Genomic DNA, 22,903 nt, shown 5'->3' with positions numbered 1-22,903 from the left:
GAAAATAGTTACTGAAATGCCTCAAATGCGAAATGTGTAGCATTCACATGCGCAAAGGGTCTTTTAAACGTTCATTACTGCAGCAGTTTGAAGATGAAAATGTAGAATTACCTTTGTGCATAAGATAAGGTCATATTCTTTCCATTTTATATTTTGAATTTGCTGGTAGATGTCCCAATTAATGACAACTCTTTGTTTGCTGCGGAGCATGTATGGCTGCAATTTCGCTAATTTTTTAAAAATGTTTTGCTTGTAATTCTTTTTTTTTAACCTTGAAGTTTGCAATCCGAAATTTTTTTCTTACTATAGTTTGAATCACAAAAAAAGTAGTTATATACGTATATATTTGGAAAGTAGTATCACTTCAATGTATTTATTTAATGTGGGGTTTTGAAGCTCAATAAGGCCCTGTATAAGTAGTACTATTCAAAACAGATTTTTTCAATATGTGTGTGTGATATGCAACTATCATAAAAATACAAAAATACAATATTTTGGCTAATATTGACTGGTTAAGAAAACACACTACAGTTTACAGATGTTTCCTTATTAATGTATATGCAAAAGCGCTGAAACCTAACAATGTATTTGCTAAGTTTGATGCGCATTTGATTTGTCAAAACAGAATGACACTTCTTTTCTCTTGTGAAGTGTTTTTCAGCCTCCCTGTTAAAAAAAAAATCAGATTTACCCCCCCCCCCTCCACATTCCTTCATTGAAGGGTTCCGAATTCCGTGACACATTGAGAATGTCTCTGTGAAAGCACGCGTTCACTAAAAGTACCTAAAATTTTCAAGAAAAAATTAATTTAAAAGTGAATTTTTAGTGGCATCTCGCATTAAATGTTCTTGTTGTTTCCAACAAATAACGTACTATGGAAGCAATATTTATCGTCGTTTTCTGTCGCCAAGAGAGCAAGAGACAATCATTTTGAAAGAGCACCAAGCAGCTAATTCATGAATTCCCAGCTTGGTATCTAGAGTCGGATGTTTCAACAGTTTTCTGCTTTGAGGTTTAATAAATACGCCCTATATATATAGCTTTCCCTCACTGAATTTGAGAAATTATAAAATGATATATTACATCACATTGGAAAGGATAATGTTGAAATACTTCACTGGTACTCCACCATCACTACGAAGCCAAGGAGTGAAAAGAGCAACAACTATTACAGCATACCAGCCACTCATGATCTGTATATCTGATTGCTCCAGTAGCAGAGTCATGCTTTCATGTTTCTCTTATGTCCACTGCACTAAGTAACAAACACAGAAGGAAGTTTGCTGCCATTATGCAATGAACATGCTTTGAAGCTGATTTTATTTAAGTCAATAAATAGTCATCCCTGGAGGTTCTACTGAACACCCATTTTTCATCATCAGTCCATTTATGTCGGAGCACACACATACATAGAGAAACGGTCCATCTTGATCTAATACCGGAAATCTTGTTTCTTTCAGCTAGTGGAAGGTGCCATTTTTTCGACCTAGAACTCAACATTTTAGTTTCCTTTGATTGCGAAAATTTTAAATTGTGGACCAAATCATTCATGTCCTTCTACGGTATATTCTATGAGATGCCGCTATGGTGGTCGAGTGGTCATAGTGACGGACTCGCATCGCGAGAACCTGCGTTCGTACCCACCTTTGCCATAGTAATGGTCGGCTGCAGATGGTTTCCAGCTTTGAGGCGCGAATGCGAGCCGATCTCCCCACAGGGCCGTCTTAAGAACATCATGGGCCCCCGGGCCAAGTGATTTTTCTGAGGCCCTACCAGGCAAATTCTTGAAACTTTCAACCAGATTTTATTTTTGTGAGGCCCCCGGGCCGTGCCCGAGGGCCCGAGGGTCATGCTTTAAGACGTCTCTGTCTCCCCAGTGTTTTGAAAAATTCTTTTAACCTTCTCAGTGGCAATCCCGAGATATCCCGTCAAACTTGATTTGCTTTATTTCAGCTGACCGGAATATTTCGTCTTCTGAAAACGCGTTGGAGTTGTTGTTTTCACTGTAAAACATATTTTCTATCCCCTCCTTCAATCAATCAACCAGTGGGCGGAGTCAGCTTTTGTTCAAGATAAGAGAAGGAGCGAGAAAAAGAGAGAAAGAAATATACGCTCAAGTATAAATAATACAAAAATATGACTTTTTTCCAAAGAAAAAGTATTTCATTTTCCTAGAAAGTCACACACGTCATGGCAGGTGTTTTTGATCACAGTGAGGGAAATAAAAGCGATGGGAGGAGTAAATTTTCTTTTTTTGGGGGGGGGCAGCAAAATATTTGTTCTTGAAAATAGGTAGCGATTTATGAAGGCTTCGCTGTTTCAAATGTAGCGGCTAAAATTCAAATCAGGAAAATTTTAAAAACTGCTCAAAGGATTAAGGAGGTGTTTCATTTTTTGCATTTGTAAAATATAGCCGCGAAAATTTAAATAGAAATCCGTTTAAAAACGTATCCGAAAAATATAGAGAGAACACGTCCTAATAAATATGCATAACGTTATTGAAATAGGCTTATTTACTTTCACAGTTGTGTCTCATTTGCTATGAAACCATGGCAGTCTTCAAAGAACACAACACATCCTAACTTTACTTCTAAGCATAAAAATTCCATTTATGCATCAATGTTCGGCCTGCCGAAATTTTTTTCTTTTTGTTTTTTGGGCCCAGTCCCAAAAACAAATTTTGCCCATCACTGTCTTAAGACAATGTCTCTATAAATCAGTTCTAGATAAAGCCAAGTTTATAAATGTAATAACTAGAAAGTTAAGGGGAACCGTGACTGATTTGTGGGAATCGAGTTCAGCCAATTCACCAATTTCCTGACTTGAGCCTCCTTTGTAAAAATCTTTATCAAAGAAGTAATCCTGACAAAGTTCAGTAAAGCTGAAAAAACACCCGGTATTTAGTTGATTACACGTACATTAGCGACAGATGATGATCGTAATCTCCTATACCATTCACAGAGATTCTAAAATCATAATAGCATCAGTCTGAATGCTTATTGCAGCAACAGAAATGAAGCCATTTAAGGGTTATCAGGAATGCACGTGACGGGATTAAAAAAAAATCGCAAGCCTGATACTTATCCAAGTGTACGACGCGTTCCGATATCTAGCACTTACAATGAAAGGATTATGTATGTTTTAATCCAGTAACACCCCATCGGAAAAGATACGGACTGACTTGAAATCTTGTCCACGTACACACATTTGGAAATTTTTCTAATTCCATCACACCAAACTGCTCAATTATAACCGACGATAGGGAGCGTGGCTCTGCTCATGGGGTTTTTACGTGCTCATGCAAATTAAAGCTCGAATCGCGTTAATTCATCCTCACTCCTCTTCCTCTTGAAATGAATATAGCGTAAAAGATCGTAAAAACAAGAAAAAAAAGAGTAAATTAGCTGTTTGGGTGATCTGCATCTGCGTTACCGGGAATCCACAGATTCTGGATCAATACTTGTAGGAAAGACTATTAGCCAATCAACTACTCGCAAGGGCTGGAGACTGCGCATTGAATAGTCGGTGATCGTAGTGCGAGATGAAACCGAAAAGTGGCGGGAATATACCGTAAATGAGATTTGATGCCTGTGAGAAGCAGGTCACAGATGCTCAAGATGCACTGCTTCAGTGTCAGCGATCGTGGTGGCGCGGAGCTACTTGCAGACAAGGGAGGTTGATGAATTGACACCATCAGGCATCCCATATGGGAATCATACACCGAATTTTCAATTTTCAGTGAAGCACACAGCAAGTGTAAATTCATCTTTCCGTGAGACATTAAATTTTTAATAATATCGTCCAGGTCCATCTAATTTTTTTAAACATGATGGAGTCGTTGTTGGATTCTTATGAAATCAAACAGTGGTTTGGAAAGAGTCTTTGAAATGCATCCGGTCGACTTCAAGTACCTTCAAATAGATCGTGATTCCATCGATGACGAGTATGTGACTCTACGTTCCACTGCGGGACCTTACGGGAAGAGTGACATTCATGAAGATGAGGATGACGAAGATATATTCTGGAAGACCTCTTGGCCAGTCACCGCTCTGTGGACGTTGCTTTCGCTGTTGGTGACGGTGACCTGCTCTGGTGGTTTCACCGAGACCGAGTGGTTCGTCCGAGAAAACGGCACCGATTTCGAAGACGGTTCTTCGAAACTTCTGTCGTATGACAGGTACTGCCTGACAAACGCACTCGGCATGCTTTCGGTCTGCCAACGCGAGTTCCATGACCAACACCTGCTGTCATGCATGAGGTTCGGCACCGAGAACCCGTTCCCGTCCGCAGGTTGGCAGGTCGCGGTGCTTTTCTACGGGATCGGCTGCGTACTTCAGGGATGCGGCCTGTTGATTCTGTTGATGTGTCTGTCTTCCGGTCGACTTACCTATAGGAGGTTGGCTTCGAACATAGTTTCTAACATACATGTTATCGCAGGTAAGTGTATTTTTTTCAACAAAGTTCAAAATATTAGAATTTATTCACTAACGCCCAAAACATTAGAATTTTTCAACAACGTCCAAAACATTAGAATTTTTCAACAACGTCCAAAATATTAGCATTTATTCAATAGTGTCCGAAATGTTCAACTTCATCCAAATTTTATCAGGAGTATTTATTTAGCATGTGCGAGTAGAATGAACCTCTGATTTAGCGGTGGGATGCATTTTTAAAAAAAAAATTATGAATTCAGAGATTCTCAAAATCTCTATCTTTTTCTTTCAATTTTCAAAAATCAGTAAAATTTCAACAAATGATCGGATATCAATATTCGAAGTCATTTTACTGACACAAAGTCATGCAAATATTCTTACGAAATTTCATAAATTTCGGTGCAGGTTTTTTTTTTTTTTTTTTTTTAAACTTATGTATATGAACAGCAAAAGCTTCGATCTGAGGGGAAAATACGTTCAAAGTTTTTTTCTTGAAATAAATTCACACTGTTACCAATTTGCTTTCTTTTATTTTAAATGAACCAGTTGATCGCGACTGAAAAAAATTTTTATATTTGATTTTGCAATTAAGTGAAATATTTTTTGGAAAAATCGACTTTATCAAGCTACAGAGGTCGTGATACCATTTGAAGATATGTATTTCTTTTCCGATACGTCATTTTTTTTTGTTTCCCAAAAATTATGATGTGAAAAGTATATTATCGATTCTAATATGAATTATAATACAGTACTAAAACTACGGTTACAACAGGAATTTCACGCACTATTTTGCTTAATAGATTCATGCTAGTAGTGAATTACTTTTTATTCTAGAAAAAAATATAAACCGGTTAAGTTGGATACATGCTTCCTTTGTCTCACCTAAAAATGTGTCCCCGCTTTACAAAAAAAATACGGACATATAATACAGAATTATAATCACAGCTCTTGCATTTTTTAATGGGGCCTCAGTTTGGCCCCTATATACCAGTACTTTTATCACTCCCCTACATCGATTTTATAGAAAATTATTTATTTAGCTTTATACGGCAAAACTGCATACTTCATGTAGTCTTATAAAAATTGAAAAAGTATATAAAAGTCCATTCCCAAGCTATGTTTCCGTCACCCTCTTCCTTGGGGACGCTATGATTGCAGTATTTTTCCCGCTTTCAGTCAAAGATATTTGATATAATGGGAAGGTTTCTTACTTGAGATGTTTTAATTAACTACAAGTATTTTGTGAATGCGTATTTATAGTACGTATCTTATACAATATAAGGGATTGAGGAAACTGAACTAAAAAAAAATTTCCTCAAGCATAAGTGATCTGCGTGCGCTGTATGATGTAAAAATTAATTTAGGAAAAGCGTGTCACTCTATCTGTCAGTCAGCCACTGTATTACAGTCACTGAACGTTCTTATGAGTATTCTCTACTGAATTGTGAATTAATAACTCCCATGTGAATTAATAACTCCCATGTGAATTAATAACTCCCATGAGTGATTCATGTGGCTTAAAATGTTTTTTGTATACTTCTATTTTTTTGTTTGACATTCCTTAATTCTTTTTATCGTTTCTACGTACAATCATTTATTCGCGTCCAGATCAGCGGTCTTCAATACATGACCTGCGGGTCAAATGTCCTTGGAGCATTTCGCCGTGACTCATTGTCCATTTCGAGAAAATATCTGTATAACAGCGAAAGACGATTCAATAAAAACACTTTAATGAAAAGGAATAATTTCCAGAAATAATGCAAGAATTTTTTTCTGAATTGGAGGTGAAAGAATTTTATACTACTAAAAAAAATTAATACAAATACACCCACAAATACAAGGCCACAACAGGTAAAATGCCCAACGAGGTGGCTGAGAAAAATAATGAGAGCAATAATATCATAGTTACTTTTTAGAATAATTTCATAAATACTTGGGAAATTATATAATTGAAAAGAGAATTTCAGAATTAGTGAATAGACGTTTTTTCATTGATGAATGAAAAAATAGTTTTTAAAAGAAATGATTTCAGAAATAATGAATCAATTTATTTTCCAGAATTGGTGAAAGAAATAATTTCAGAATAAATAAAAAGTCTTCAAAACATCAGGGCGCGGTAGCTTACCCGCCCGCCAATGTACTTGACATTATGGTCCTTATAATCTTACCATTCTAAATACTGCTTTGTGTGTTGAGTAAAGACCCACGGGTTTCATTGAAATCTTGAAAATCTTAAATTTCCGTAATGTGTGAAAGGATGGGAACCCCTGCTCTAGATGGTGAATATGTGTTTTTTGAAAATTTTTATTTTGGTTTTTTTTCCCCTGCGGAACGAATAAAGTTGTCATCAATAAAGACTTAATGTGGTTGTAAAGATTTATAAAATTACGCAAAGTTTCAGAATTTTTGCGGCACAGATCTGCATGTCTTTGATGATGCATAACTTGAAAAATTCACCGTATGAAATTAATTCAAGTTCATTTCAAAGCTAAGAGGAAATTTCTGCCAGTCAGTTAAGAATGCTGTTTAACGGTAAGCCTATACAAGAAAGAGGTCTGCGGACAACTTTTTGAAAACCACTGGTACAGAACAGGGTTTCTCAACCGCCGGGCCCCGTAACATCCATCAGTCAAACCGGGTTGTGAGTATATAATTCGCTGTTTCATTCATTTACCTCCATTTATTCCCCCATTAATCGTGTGTAAAGCCAGGCCTTTTCGCTCACAAAAAAAAAAAAAACAGCAGGGCCGAGGTCTCCCAAAAGTTGAGAACCACTGGTGTAGAGGAAGGACATGAAGTGATAATTATATATACATATCACAGTTCCGATTATGAAGATTTATGTAGTTTATTTACCTCTATCATTGAGAATAGTTGTTACACTTGTTTGCTGGCGATGTGCATGAATGGTCTATGCACTTGCCCCATGCACATGTTTTGTTCAAGCTACAGTAAATGGCTAGGTTTCCGGAGGCAGCCGGGCCCCTTCCCCCCACCCCGGGACAATGTGCTTAGATCAACTAGTGACTGCCGTTTCTCTCGTCTACCATCACTATCACCTAGTGATCGATCAAACGTATTTAATGCCGATTCTGACTGATTCTATCCTCTCTCTCTCACTAAGAAAAAAAAAAAAGACCACTTGAGAGCGATTCTGTCGAGAGAAGATTCCAGATGTTGACGTTTTCCCATCACGAATCACTTATGTTGCAAAGAAAACACCAGAATTCTCTTATTTTCTTCGATTACGTATTTACTGGGAAACGTTCAGAAAAAAAAATCTAACAAAGTTTTTTTTCTTTTTTTTTGAGGCAGACACGTTTACTCTTCCGAGACGCAAAACTAATTAGAAGAAGAATTCACTGTGAGTCATGCTTTAATCCTTATAGCAAGAAAAAATAAACGAACACTTCACTGATAAAGTTATACAGGATTCAATACATTGCTGGTCTATATCTGAAGTTTATTTCGAGCCTTTGTTCCGTATTTTTGCTCAATGGACCCATTTTTCTATTTTACCTTAGGTCCTCTCGAAAACTGTGTTTTTCTTGTGAGTGTTTTAGGAAAGAAAGATAATTTTAAGATTTTACTTCTGTTTTTGAAGCAACTCCTAATTTTCACTTAAAATTTTGAGGTATTTTAAACTTTGCCGAAACTCTGCCTTGTAGAATTTAGCTAGTTTGTAGGCAAGAAAATTTTTGTGACATTAACTTTGTGGCTTTTTATAGTATTAGATCTGAGAATTACTTGATAAATAAAAAAAGCAATTAAGGGTTTCCTACGTTTTAAACATGGGGGGAAAACTATGCTCTAGTAGAAATATCATTAAAAATACTATTTAACTACTGATTTATTTCAAATTTGGTACGCATATTTTTGATTGCATATGCTATCCTATGTCAAAGGAATGTTTTACATATCTCCAATACTTATTTTTTTGCAAATTAAAAAAAAAAAGTTATTAACACCTTGCATACATGATAAAATTAAATGAAATCAATGCAATTTAATAAAAATGATTCAAAACTGAGGAAACTGCCCAGTTTATAAAAATAACAAAAAATATTTGAGATTCATTTATAAACACTCAGGCTGTGAAAAAAAAGTACCTAATTTTTCCTTTTTTGAGTTCTGAAATTTAAAATTTAATTTGAAATAAAATTGAGTCAATGAAATTTCAATCTTTTGCATCATTTTATGAACTGAACTTTATTTTTTAAATTTGAATAAATTTTTAATCATTTTTACATTCATGTGTCATACTATTTTATCATGCACGCGAGGTATTTTTATTTGAAAATTTTCAAAAAAGTTAAGTATTGAAGATATGTAAAACATTTTGTTGGCGTAAGATAGTATATACAATCAAATAGATGCGTTAAAAAAATGATGACTACATATATCGTGACTGCGATATGATGGGTTGTCATATGTAGCTAACGTGGACATAATTATCCAGAAAAAATAACTAAATTTTTGAAATAAATCTCAATGGTTAAATAATAGTTTTAATTATATTTCCAACAGAGCTTAGTTTTCACCATGTTAAAAGGTAGGAGATCCCCTTAAGGAAACAAATGAAAGTTCTACGGTTTATGTCTGGTAAATGTGGTGTGGGCATAGTTATTACCACGGAGTGGTTTTTAGGTGACTAAAAAAGAAGAATCTTTTTTTCGTTGGAACATGTTTCATATAGAATCGCGATGGCCGTAACGTTTTCGTTGACCAGTTTCACAAAATATTTGCAAACTATACTTGTAAGGGTGTTTTTAGAATCTGTGCTATCCACTGCAACCACGGGCATGTAGTTAACGTGGACATAATTATCCAGAAAAAATAACTAAATTTTTGAAATAAATCTTATGTAGTAAAAAGTAAATGTTACTGACAAAGCCACTTTGTGAATTGGCCAAAGTCTGATTTCTAGATATGATTCGGGCTTTGGCCGGTCAATTCATGAAGTGGCTTGAAATTTCTAGCCAAGTTCGATGGGCTGATGCAAGACTGTCCGATAGGTCCCAAATCCATTTTTTTCATCGCTACACGTGTGATACATGGCTATACACAGTGTGTCCTGTAAGTTCTAATGCTGCCTTTATCTCATGAACCGTTCGTCGTAGAGGTATGGTTTCAATTTAAAATAATGCTCAAAATGTGTTCAGAAATCACCCGGTACCAGTTTTGAGAGTGGAAATAGTGTGTCACAAAATAAGAATAAAAATTTTTATACGGTCCCCCTGTTCTCTAACTTTCAATTAAAAAGTTGTTGCCCGGTCTCTTCTGAGCCCAACAACGAAAATCCTATTTTTTAAGTGCAATATTCAGAGAAAATTTGGGAAAGAACAACATGAATGGAGGAAAGAAGCGTTGTCAGTTTCTGCTGTTCTTTCCCAACTTTTCCCCAATTTTTCAACTCTTTTTGAATTCAGATATCTCATTAAATATTGAAGTTAAATGTATGGGATTATTTTTCTTGGCATCAGGAGAGAGACAGGGAACAACTTTCTAATTTGAAATTGGAGGACAGAAGGACCGTATAGAAATTTAGAATTTTTATTTTGTGACACACTGCATTTCCACAGTCAAAACTGATACAGGACAATTTTTGAACACATTTTGAGCATTATTTGGAATTATACCTCTACGATGAACGGTCCATGAGATAAACAAAAGGGCTATACAGGACACTACCTTGTATGGTTGCTATATTGGATTAGTTCCATAGGACGAGAGAAAAACAAAAGAAATATGAGAGAAAAAACTATTAGTTGTTTCTGAAAATATGAAAATATTTTGAAAAAAAATAGATCACATCGCGACTGTGATATGATAGGTTGTCATAGCTAACGTGGACATAATTATCATGAAAAAATACGCCAAACAGCGATGACTCCGATTCATGCCTTCTCTTTTCGGACTTTGTCCAAGGATCTCTAAACACTTCGAGAATTGGCTTGGTAAAACCCGATATTCGGGCATTGTTAGTTCACAAATGGCGAATTCGTGAGCTGGCCGGTTTCGGGTTCTGGCAGTGGCATATACACGTGCACTATAAGCCGAACCCCCCCCCCCTCCCACTTTGGAGTGAATTTTAGAAATAAAAATTCTGTTCATACACGAGTTTATACGGTATTTAACTGTATGAACCGCAGATTACATGCCAGAAAGAGTGGCGAATTTCTTTGTACGGATATTATTCACCTATGCGTTTTATCTGTGGCTTTTTTTTTTTCTTTCTGAGAGATTTTGCAATAGAAATAATTAGTTTAAATATTAATTTGTGAAATATAGTTTTTTAAAAGTTTATAGATGTCGTAAAGATACACGTAGAAAACTCATATTTTTTTTCTACAAAAGCGTGACAAACACTCCTTCTATTCCTTATGATTTCATTAATGGATGAAATTTTGACACGCGGATTATACGCCACTATGGATTTCATGCATGAAATTATGGCTGCAACATGTCATTCCTTTCCGATCCTTATCCCGTGGAGCTGGGCTTTCCTGGATTTAAAACTTTGCCAAATCACCAAACTTTTCATTCTCTTGAAAAAGACTTCACAAATACTCGTCCATAGACTTCACAAATATGTCTAGAACAGGTGTGCGCAACGCTTTCAGTCCGCGAGCCAGATATGCGATATTGCTACCACTTGCAGGCCAGAAGCTGGTATTTAAAGGAAACATGCTCTATGGCACATACTTTACTGAAATTCAGGATTGAAATTATTTTGTAACTCTTATAAATTATGTTAAGATAATTACGATTATTATTATAATAACTAGTTATATTGATATAAATATAAATATTCATCTCGCATTTTTTTCCTCATAAATTACATTTTAATCTAGTGAAACGGATTGCACTTCATCGTTTATTATGCATAATATCCGATTTATCACATTTATCGTAACATACGAGCAATCAAAGGGATGAATTTAGCGTTGATGTGCATTGGGGGAATATTGGTATATTGGATATTGATGGTTTTTCAATGGTAGGTTATGGTAATTAAATGGTAATTCAACAAGTTATTATGTATACTTACCAATCGTCTTGGTAAGTTTGATAAATTTATCACCTTTACCGGCAAATGAGCATAATACCCAAGCGTCGTAGCTGAATTTCCTAAATACTGAAAACATTATCCCTTTTCAAGGAAGCATTTTATTTTCTGGATATTATGCTGAGGTGAACTCGGAAAGAAAAGCCATCTTGTCTCCACCGAACACGAACCCAGGCCCTCTTGCATACCGGGCAAGCATGCGCATCTACACCCCTGCCTTCCTTATTCCACACACTGTCGCGTGAAGCACTGAAGTAAAGACATTAGTAGCCTCTCTTAACTTCAGGAATTGGCCCCCAGGTGGGACGGTTTAGAGAGATAGATGGCTTTTTTTCTCTTTGCCTGCCCTTTATATCCCTTTTGCCTGAGGTTAAGCCTAATAACCAAATGTAATTGGTGAATTTTATAAATATGTAAATTCCAAATGAGTCTAGTATGTGTAATGAAAATAGTCGGACCCCGATATAATGATAAAATACATGTATGAACTATGATGTATAGTACGATTTACCATGTTTATCAACGACGCGACGCTTTGGTATGATGCATAATCGCTAGTAAAAGTGATAATTTTTTAGTACTTGTTAAATTTACCAACGACGCTTGTGTACTATGCACCATCACCGGTAAAAGTGATTAATTTAGTGAAATTTATCAAATTTATCAAAATTCTTGATAATTATGTATAATAACCGGTTAATATGTACAATAATCTGATTTATCACATTTACCGCGTAACTTATATTCTCCATAACGGAATAAACTCCCCATTACTGCGAATGGTTTCGAAATTCAGCAAACTAAGGCCATCATCATTATCTGTTGCTTTAGAGTAACAACATCGATGTTGGTGGTGACAGAGTTACATCTACGTGTAACAATTATTATACATAATACCATATGTATATTGCGCTTTGCTGGAACACAGCCGATATGGGCGGATAAGAGAAGGCGCACGCGAACTGTGACGAGCTCGTCTCTTATCAGTTGGATGCACTGGTCATTGTGTGTGGCTATAACCTGATACGTATATATAGGGAGTGAGTGACCTGTGATCTGCTAACCGCGGTCAGTAACAGAAGTGTCCGGAGGCCATTAAATGATCACGTAGCTGAAGTGGGAGAGGTGAGAATTCTCTTGTGGATTCATTCCGACCTCTTTAATGCCTTTTGAACTATAAGGGGGACCGTTGACTCATTGTAGGAGCTATTTAGCGGTCGATATCAATGTTCTCGATTTACGGGCAATTCACCGCTACGCAATTTACCGATAGGAAAATTCACCACTAAGAAAATTCACCGACGGCAAAATCACTGCTGAGAAAATTCACCGACAACAGTTCATCACCAGTGAATGATTGACCGAGTTATAGAGCAAGTGAGTGGCCGAATGAGATGATCAGTGAGTATGCGTGACCGATTGAGTGACCGTATGAGTGACTCACTAATGCACTCACTTATTCACTCACCTGCTCATTCTCGCCTGCTTACTCACTTGATCATTCTCACATGCTCACTCACTTGCTCATTCTCGCCTGCTGACTTGCTCATTCTCGCCTGCTGACTTACTCATTTGCTCACCTGTTCACTCACTTATTGATTTACTTACTCATTTGCTCACCTGTTCACTCACTTATTCATTTACTTACTCATTTGCTCACCTGTTCACTCACTTATTCATTTACTTACTCATTTTCTCACTCATCAACTTCTTCACTCACTCATTTGCTCACCTGATCACTCACTAATTCCCCAACTCACTTGCTTATTTACACTAACCTACTCATCCACTTTTTCAATATGTCCACTTTGTCGATGCATGGCTTGTCAGCCAATTTTCTAGCGGTGAATTTTTCTTTCAGTGTATTGCGTGCCGGTGAATTTTTCACACATGAATCATCTCTTCTTATGTTGATGAATATCTACTCTTCCCATTTCTCAAAAAGGACTTACGTTAATTTATGTGTTAAGGATAAGTAAAACATTTTTCGAACAGGGCCAGAATTAGGGGGGGGGGCAACTGCCCTGGTAACAAAATTTAGGGGTGGCAAATTTTAGGTGGGTGAAAAAAGATAAAATGATCGAATTTTGCAGTGGCGGGAGGCAAAATCATGTTTGTGCCCCCTCAAGAAAATCTTACGACCCTGCCATGGAAGCAGAAAAACTGTTTATTATATTTATATGGTTTTTTTCTTTTATTCTTGCATTTACTCACCCCGGCAATAAGATGAGATACAATTTCTTGTGTGTGTCAACTTTCCAGTGGTGATTTGCTTCGGTTAAATGACACGCATCACGTAAACTACGCTCATATTACAACACTTTCGACTCACTTCAATACTCTATAATAGGCAAGGCCTTCAATGTGAAAGCGAATTCCGATCACGTAGAATCGCTCGTCGTGATTTTGACTTGATGTATCTGATATAAGCGGGGTTTTATTGGTTGTCCACTCAGATAAAAGGTTTTATTGTTTCTCCAAAAAGTACATTGTGTTCATTTCTATTGGAAAATACTTTGAAATAAAACGTTTTCTTACGAAACTTCGATCAACTTTTAAAATGAGATGTTAGAAAAACATGGAAAAAGAACCTCATTCATTTCCTTTCTGTTTATAAAGGCAAACAACTGCCTTATTTCTTATTTTCTTTCCAAGCTCGACCTTCCAATAGGCTCTTTTCGATCAGGAAATTGACGCAAGACGGCAGAATTTGCATGTTCCATTTCCGGGATTTCCCATGTTGAAACTTTTTCTAGGTAAAAACTAAATATAAAAAATAAAATAAAGCCTCGGCTTTTTTTTTTTCGTGTGTGTGAAAGACTCTTCTCAAAACGTGCTTAGATGAGATATATATATACGATTTCTTCTGTTGCTGCCAATCCTTTTCTTTCATTTCCACGTATATCCCGGAAATGGATGCTTAAGTCACTTCCGGAACGGTTTCGTATAGACTCGATATCTAGTTGTTGTGTGAAAATCACAACGCAAACAGAGAGAGTTCAAATTCTTGAAATTGCTTCGATCTAAAATTCAAACAGCTCTTGCTCTTTTCATGCGTCAAAGGTATTTTCACTAACGAGATAACTTGAGAGAGGGAGAGAGAAGCTTACACACACACACACACACACACACACACACACACTGCGTGTTAATTATCAAACTTAAGCGGGCACAATGACTTTTTTGGTCAACGTCATTGTATTTAAATCTGGGTTCGTAATTTCACGAATTTTTTTAATGGTATTCATATATATTAGATTAGAGATTAACTGTTCCCACTGAACTCGTCAACGTGGATTAATCTGGATATTGGACAAAAGTGAAAAACCTTAAATCCGGGTTTTTAACTGATCCGTATTGAGTTGCAGGTTGTATCACTTATTGTGCTGGTACAGTGAGCATTTTGCCTTTTTTTTTTTTTTTTGGAAATTTTTCCTGAAAGCCTAATGAAAAGATGATGACCATGACAGATCATTTACATCAGCATTTTACATTGCTATATACTGAATAGTATTTTGTAAAGGGGGTCTATGGCCTTCATTTTATTTGTACGGGGGTCTATGGCCTTCATTTTATTTGTACAGGGGTCTATGGCCTTCATTTTATTTGTACAGGGGTCCATGACCTCTTTTTAGAGAATCCGCGGATTTCATGTTATTGGAACAAAGGGTACATGGGTAGGGTCATCCCAAGAGCACCATGGGATCCTGGGCCAAGTGATTTTTCTGAGGCCCTTACATTGCAAATTCTCAAATTTTCCAACCAGTTCTCATTTTTTTGAAGCCCCCGAGCCGTGCCCGGGTGGGCTTATGCATTAAGACGGTGCTGTTGATAGGACACAAACGGTTAAAAAAAATTCTTGCTATAGCTCTATTCGTGTTAAAGCATCCTGACAAAATGTCGAATGTCCACGACATGATCCAGTTAACTAATAACAAAATCTACACCCCACGAAAGCATGCTGGGTTGCTTAATCATGATGATTTCATGCAGCTTGCCTAGTGAGCTATTATAGCGAACGAAACGAATTCACGGATGGTATCGGCTATTTCTCTCAAGGTGGTGAAAGCCCATCTTGAGTGTTTATGGTGAACTTTAACTAGCACAAGTAAATTTCGGCTTAATTATAGACTGCTTTGCTTAATTCTGCCCAGTCCTCTTTGATGAATCCCCTCGAACGTTTTTCATTTCACATCAACCTTTATATATATTTAAAATTTTCAATATGTATTAATTTCGAATGTATCTTCTTTCAGGACTCCTACAGACTCTAGGTCTGTTCATCTTCCCAGTAATACTAGCAACAAACGTCGGCCGTCAACATTGTGGAGGAGAGGCCACGGCCTACACCCTCGACAACTGCAGGGTAGGCTGGGCCTACGTGGCTTGCACCGGAGGCACGCTCTTGACCTTCTACTGCCCTTTTCTCGCCTACTTCAGCATTTACAAGGTGTACCGAGACCCGGCCACGGAAGGATACTGGATCTTCTGAGTTAGAATGACTCACACCATCCCTCCCACGGATCCGCTGTGTTCTGTACAAGCACACACACATGCATATATATATCTTTCTGTATATACGTGTGGTAAATATGGGAATTCGTGATTCATACCTCCACCACTACCAAAGCATGAGTTTGCGGTATCGGTATGGAGACTTTAAGCGTCGCATTATGCACCAGATTATCGGAATGTTCACAGAGGAAAGAACCGGCTCTGGCGCGTGTGTCAGTGCAACCGCAACAGGATAAGTACTATAAGGAGGGGAATATATATATTCCCTCCCAAATCTCCCGGATATTGTAAATGAATAACTTTGCGTAACTTCACCCCCACGCCACTAAAAATTGGATGGATTTTTTTTTTCTTTGCTATATTCACAGTAATCCCAATTACTCTCTCAACTGATGACGTGCCTGTTTTACGTGATGAATGCGATAAATCCTGCACAGCACCACTCTCTTCTATGCACGCAGTACAACCCCTATTATAAATAACGTGTACATTACATATGCACTCCGAACTTTCATATATACTTCCTAAAATACCTTACACGGTTTGGGGAATACAAAGGAGTTGGGTAATATCTACAATATTCACGAATCGAAAGACTCTATTACCCCCCCCCCCAAAAAAAAAAAGCAATATTGATTGATACCTCTCATTTTCCATTAATGTCCGAACACATAAAACTAAGAGTAATTACTATTTCTAAAACTATGATCTGTAATTTTGATTGAAATATGATTGACAAATAGATCTATACAGGCTGATTCAAAACTGTTGGACAAAACTTTTGATAGAATTTATGATCGAATATGAACAATGAAGGTAGCAAAGGGTCCATTGAAAAGCTTATAAAAAAACTTCACCAGAACCAAGTACCATATTTTTCTTGCGGATTGGTTGCGAGATATACCACCAACTATTGCGGGTCAGATCTAGCACAATTGAACACTTGCCCATTTCGTCATGTGCTACTTAGGTGCTGAATTGTCGATCTAGTGCAATTCCTTCTAGATCAATCGTTCTCAACTGGGAAGTCCTTGAAGAGATTATTTCGGGGGGGGGGGGGGTCCATGTTCTTCATGAAAAAATGTTCATCTTCCCAGTTCATTTTTTTTGTGTTAAATGTCATCCGAAGAAAGGATCCATGATCTTCATCTTATTGGCAAAGAGAGTCTCTTGCCTTGCCCCGTCTCACTGACATGAACAGTCCGTTGAACACAAAAGCTTAAAAAAACTGCTCTAGATCATAGTTTCCAAAACTTTTTGTTCCATCGACCCTCTTCTTCAAAAAATTTATCTTCTCATCGCTCCCCCTCCCCCCCAAAATCAATCCAACACATAGGATCCTACACAAAACTCGACTCAAGAACAAGAAATCGACTTTTTCTAGATACAGGAAAGTATTGTACGTACATAGCCGTATTTTATACTGAAATGACGCTAAAAGATATTTCTAAAATTGCAAAAAGAAATTGTTATAGTGAGATTTTTGACCATGTATATTAAAATATACCTCACTACTCTACCACACTTTTAGGCTGGCTGGAATTTTTGAATCATCCTGTATAGTCAATTAATTGGTAATTAATACAAAAAATTGCAAAAGAAATATACATATCCATTAAAGCCTCTTGTAATTAAAATTGACGTGTATTGGTATTTCCAGGACAGTTTTAATTGGCTTGAGGAGATTTTTATTTTAAAATACCCATATGGTTAAGTCAACCATACAGGAAACAATTTTTATGTGAACGCAATTCTTTCGAGAATGTCCATGGTGCAATGAAATATTTCTTAGCATCAAACACAGTCCGTTTTCTTTCACCATATACGACTTAATAGTACTCGTATATATCCGAAGTTTTTTGTGTGAAAGCCTGCCTCTCCAGAAAAGAAAAATAAGCCACAGAGGTCTTTCATGGGAAGCTGCATTTTGCTGATAACCTGTTGAATACGGAACCGAATATCTTTTTCCTCTTGCCCAGAAAAAATAAGAAATTGCTATTTCTTATTCTTTTCTACCTTCTTATGTGAGTACTTGCAGTGGCGTAAGGAGACACACACTCGCGTATAAAGGAAGGGAAAGGTCTATCTCTTTTCTTTGCTAGACCATTTCTCTGAGGGTAGGAAAAAGCAAAAAAAAAAAAAGAAAGAAAGTATTCTAGCATATCAACGACCGAAAAATATTCTCGAGATATGTGCCACGAGAGAGAGTGTGTGTATGTGCCGTTACCTTGCGGCATAAAGCAAGGCGGAGGAGAATAAAACCCTCCATTGTCGTCAAGAAACGCAGCTGCAGTCACACTTCTTGAGAAGTACTCTCACACTATATATATATATTTTTCAAGATGTTGGAGATATATTCGGATGCGTTTTCTTTGGTCGAGTCAAGTATGCATGCATAAAAAAAAAGCAAGAATCATAACATTAAAAAGGGTCATAGCATTCTGTATGTGTATATGTATAAAAAAAGGGAGAGTTCTTATCATACCCTTTCACAGCATGGTATTGCTCTTGAATGATATTTTACGATCGACTTCCATACTCACAAAAGTCTCACTAAAAAGAATTCATATGGGGAAAACACGGTCTAGGAATGGACAGTCTTTTTAAAGAAAAAATATATATATACTTTCAGAATTTTTTTAGTCCAAAATACATTAAGATAAAGCTTTCTTGCTTCTTATATCTTCTATTCCGAACGCACTCATAATGCAAACCTTCTATGTACTGACCAATAACATAAATTTATTCGAAGATACGAACAGATCTGAAATTAAATAAATGCGACTTTACGCAGTCACTGTCTAGAAACAGGTCCAAATAAGGGGTCTTTAACGCATGGCCGGCACGAAATTCTTGCCCGTGGACCATTTTTAGAAAATAGCTGAAGCCATTTAAAGACGATTAAATTAACATTATTCGATAAAGCTCAATGTGTGAGATTTGTTCCAGATTTATCAGTAATGTTGTGTGATTATGGTAAATTAACGCTACAATATATAAGTATGGGGCCCCAAATACACACATTTATTGGAGGTCCTGATTTCATATAAATCAAAAGAGAAGATAATAGTCAGCATCCAAAAAACGCACATATAATTACAGAATCTACAGAAATTCTGAAAAACTCCGTACTTAAAGAAATGATTTCAGAATTGATAGAAATTCATAATAATAACAATTATCATGAATTGCTAGAAATTCATAATTGATGAAAAAATTATTTAATAATTTATGAAAAAAGAATTTAACAACTAATGAAAAGAAATGATTTGCTTAATTGATGAAAGAAACAATTTCGAAAATTAAAGAAGTAATTTCAAAAATTTAAGGAGGAAATAATTTCAAAAACTAAAGGAAGAAACAATTTCAGAATAAATGGAAAAATAATTTCAGAATCACCGAAAAAAATAATCCAAGAATTTTTTTAAAGTAATTCCAGAATGAATCAAAGAAATAATTAATAGAAAACTCTTTTAAAATTGGTGGAAAACATGATTTCAAAATTGATAAAAATTGAACATAATGAAAGAAATCGTTTTAGAATAAATAATACATAATACATTAAATAACAATATTAATAAGTAATAATACTAATAAACTGATAATCTAAAACGTCTTAAATAATTTGAGGGTCCCTTTTCTCAATTCGAGGACATGTCGAGCCTTCTGTCAAGACGTCATGGTATATCACATTGAGCCCTTTTATAAATCTAGAAATTCCATATTAGAATTGTAAATACGAGTTGGTCCGCAGGCTTCATGAAAAGGTTCAATTTGGCCCGAAATTTGTGAAAAATTGAAGATCCCTCATCTAAATGAATCTTCTTTTCCTCTGATCCAGCTACGGATAAGCAAGATATTGAAACGCTTATCTCTTCTTAAATATAACTATACCAGAAATTTTTCTGCTGAAAATGCAAATTTACCATTTGATTTTTAAGACAATTTTTAATTAATAAAAAAAAAGAAGCATAATATCTGATTATGAATATTTTTAAAATTTAAAAATCTATTTTAATTAATTCAAATGTTCTACATATTGTCGACGATAATCCGAGTATTTATGAGTAATTTTATTTTTTTAATTTATGTATACGTTATTTATGCAATGTTTTTATGAATGTATTATGAGAAAAATAAATATTTCTGAAGAATTTATGAAAATCGAATTGCATGAATTGCATACAGTCAACGTTCATTTTAAGAATCTGTACGGACGTGAGAAATAGTTCGTAAAATCGAAAGCTCGTAAATGGGAGAGACGTTTAAAGGAATAGAAAATTGTCTTCAACCAGAAGATTAATTCGTAAAAATGTGCAGGTCACAAATTGGAGGTAAGAGTAACTGTAAGTACAAAAGTATTTAAGAAAATAAATTTCAGTTATTTTCTTATACATTTTTGCCCTCTCAGATACTCCCCCTTTTTTTAATTTAAAAAGAAATAGTTTTTACATTCGATTCCCAATAAATTAAAAATGTTTTTTAATCAAATTTTTATTAAGTTATCAATTTATTTACATAATCAAATAAATTTTTTAAAGGCATTTCTAAAAAATCGATTTTTTTAAGCGTCAAGTGTCATCGCAATCCTTAAATAAAGTCTCCATGTCCTTAGAAAAACTACGCAAAATAATAACTTTTATATTTAATAGTAACTGACATATTATGTATATTAGTAGTAGGTACGTGTGCAATTAGATTTCTTAATCAACCGTATGTATTTATTTCAAGATTTGGTGATGTCATATTCTATTGTGTATTGGTATCGATTGTGTTTGTAAGCATTCATTTCTATGTATCTATATGGGAATTTTTTTCTCTGGAATATTGGAAGTAAAATAAATTATAGATTCTTAAAACTGTCTGCTTTATTATTATTATTATTATTCTATTTCGATTTCTTGGAAATATTAAACATTTTAGATGAAAATTTCTTGTCCGGTTATAGTTTGAAACATATTCTAATACATGCACTTCAGAAACAAGGTGTCGATAACTTAAATTATGCGCATATTCATTTATGATAATATATAGCTTTTAATGGGTAAAAAATTTCATCTTAATGACTTTTCTCTTCTACTTGAGTGACTTTTGAGTTTGGCTTAGTTCCATCAATATCGGCTTAACGATCTTGTTAAGTTATCATTTCATGATGTGATTTTTCAAGCCAAGTTTTAAAATATTCAAAAAAAGTGTCATTATTTTTTTAGCATTCTATCGATAATTTTACATGGTAATAGTTTCTTATACGCGAGCAGTGTTCGCTAATACGCATCTAGATGAGCGATTCACGCATCACAATTCAATTCTACTCCTCCAAATTTTGTTGAGGAGTGAACTTATTCCTGCAAATTTCAGGTAATTCCTTTAAATAGAGTAATTTCTCTGGTTTTTCATTTAAAAAATCCCAAGAAAACTTCTACCTCAAAATTTTGAAGAGGAGTGAAATTGCTCTGCAAAATTTATTTTTTTCGGATAACACTGTACGCGAGTATACGCTTCAGAAGATCAGCCAAAACCAATATTTACGAGTTGAAGTATTTAAACTTCTATAAATATCGTGTTACATACGTTAAAAAAACGAATAAAATATCCATTTAAGGAACAACTGAGAAGCTTTGCATTCTCAATTGACGAAAGTCATATATTTTTGTAAAATACCCATTTATTTTTTATTTTTTACTAATTCGTTTCTTAAATTTCTTTTGTCCTTCGTTATTGTTTCTGTTTTTGGTTGCTGTAATTTTGATTGGCAGCCATGTTATTCTAAGGGCAAATGTATATAAGTATATTTGCCATATATAAGTGTATTCTCAGGGCAAATATACTTATATAGGATGCAAAGCCATATCTTTATACACTCTTTGTCAAACTGTTGGTGATAAAAACATAATTTCAATTAGAAAAAGTATCCAAATGACGTGCTCATTTTAAATCGCCAACCTTTTTCCAAGCCGTGCCATAATCAAGATTATTTTGATTTGCGGGCCACTCTACGAATTTTAATACGCAGAACATAAATCCCGTTTTTACGGAACACGAGAATTCTCACCCGTTCCTGCAAAACATTATTCGGCTGTCTATGTATTTACTATACGGCTATTTTCGTAAAAATGTTCAGTTTGTCACTGTTTTGAGTTATAAATTGTTTTTATTTTTGAGTCACAAATTGCTTTATTTTGAGTCATAAATTGTTTTATTTTGAGTCATAAATTGTTTTATTTTGAGTCATAAATTGTTTTATTTTGAGTCATAAATTGTTTTATTTTGAGTCATAAATTGTTTTATTTTGAGTCATAAATTGTTTTATTTTGAGTCATAAATTGTTTCACTTTTGAGTAACAAATTGATTTAATTTTTGAGTCCTAAATTTGATTACCACAATGTAAATTGCATATGCAATAACATTGGGCTGTCCAAAGTCGTTTTCACTTTTTTCAGGCAAAGTGATCCTCTTTCATGTTGGCAGATATGCTGCTATAAATTCCAAACATTTTGTGCTGCTCTCAGCCTGCAATTTAGTAACTAAACAAAGAAAATTTTGGCTCCATTACCAGTTTTTTAGGCACCATGGTGACCTGGCACCTGAGATTTGAACTACTCCGCTGTATAGTATTCATTTTTTCCCGAGTCTATATATGTGTTACATAACTATTATTATTCTCGACATTAAATGATATTGTGGGGGTATCACCGTCATCTCCTTTCTTTCTACTCCAGGGCATCCGTCCGAATGATTAGTTCCGGAATTCCGCAGCCCCGAATTCCCCAAGTGTAGTGTGATGGTGGAGGGTTAAATTGTAAGGGAGTATAAGTAGTATACAGGAGGTTTTTTTTTTTGGAAAAAGGCAAAGGAAGGGTCTGTGTGTGTCCGTTTGATACATTG

General features: G+C 35.4%; 1 protein-coding gene across 1 annotated transcript; it reads left to right on the top strand.

Moving 5' to 3' along the window:
- Nucleotides 1-3,600: 3,600 nt before the first annotated feature.
- Nucleotides 3,601-17,050, top strand: LOC149089954 (LHFPL tetraspan subfamily member 6 protein-like). Its single transcript, XM_089235519.1, has 2 exons — nucleotides 3,601-4,437; nucleotides 15,759-17,050. Exons 1-2 carry the CDS (start codon nucleotides 3,852-3,854, stop codon nucleotides 15,992-15,994), a joined length of 822 nt encoding a protein of 273 aa, XP_089091645.1. The 5' UTR covers nucleotides 3,601-3,851; the 3' UTR covers nucleotides 15,995-17,050.
- The last annotated feature ends 5,853 nt before the right edge of the window (nucleotides 17,051-22,903 follow it).

This window comes from Pholcus phalangioides, unplaced genomic scaffold, assembly GCF_987345545.1.
Source record: "Pholcus phalangioides strain wild (caught in Gottingen) unplaced genomic scaffold, Ppha-v1.0 ptg000001l_1, whole genome shotgun sequence".
In the NCBI taxonomy this organism is placed as follows: Eukaryota; Metazoa; Arthropoda; class Arachnida; order Araneae; family Pholcidae; genus Pholcus; species Pholcus phalangioides.
Note: the sequence above shows the minus strand (reverse complement) of the source record. Positions and strands in the feature narration are given on the sequence as shown.

Coding starts and splice junctions, on each gene's coding strand:
- LOC149089954 (XM_089235519.1), top strand. CDS start 3,852: ATGAAATCAAACAGTGGTTTGGAAAGAGTCTTTGAAATGCATCCGGTC. Junction 4,438..15,758: donor TAACATACATGTTATCGCAG/GTAAGTGTATTT, acceptor ATCTTCTTTCAG/GACTCCTACAGACTCTAGGT.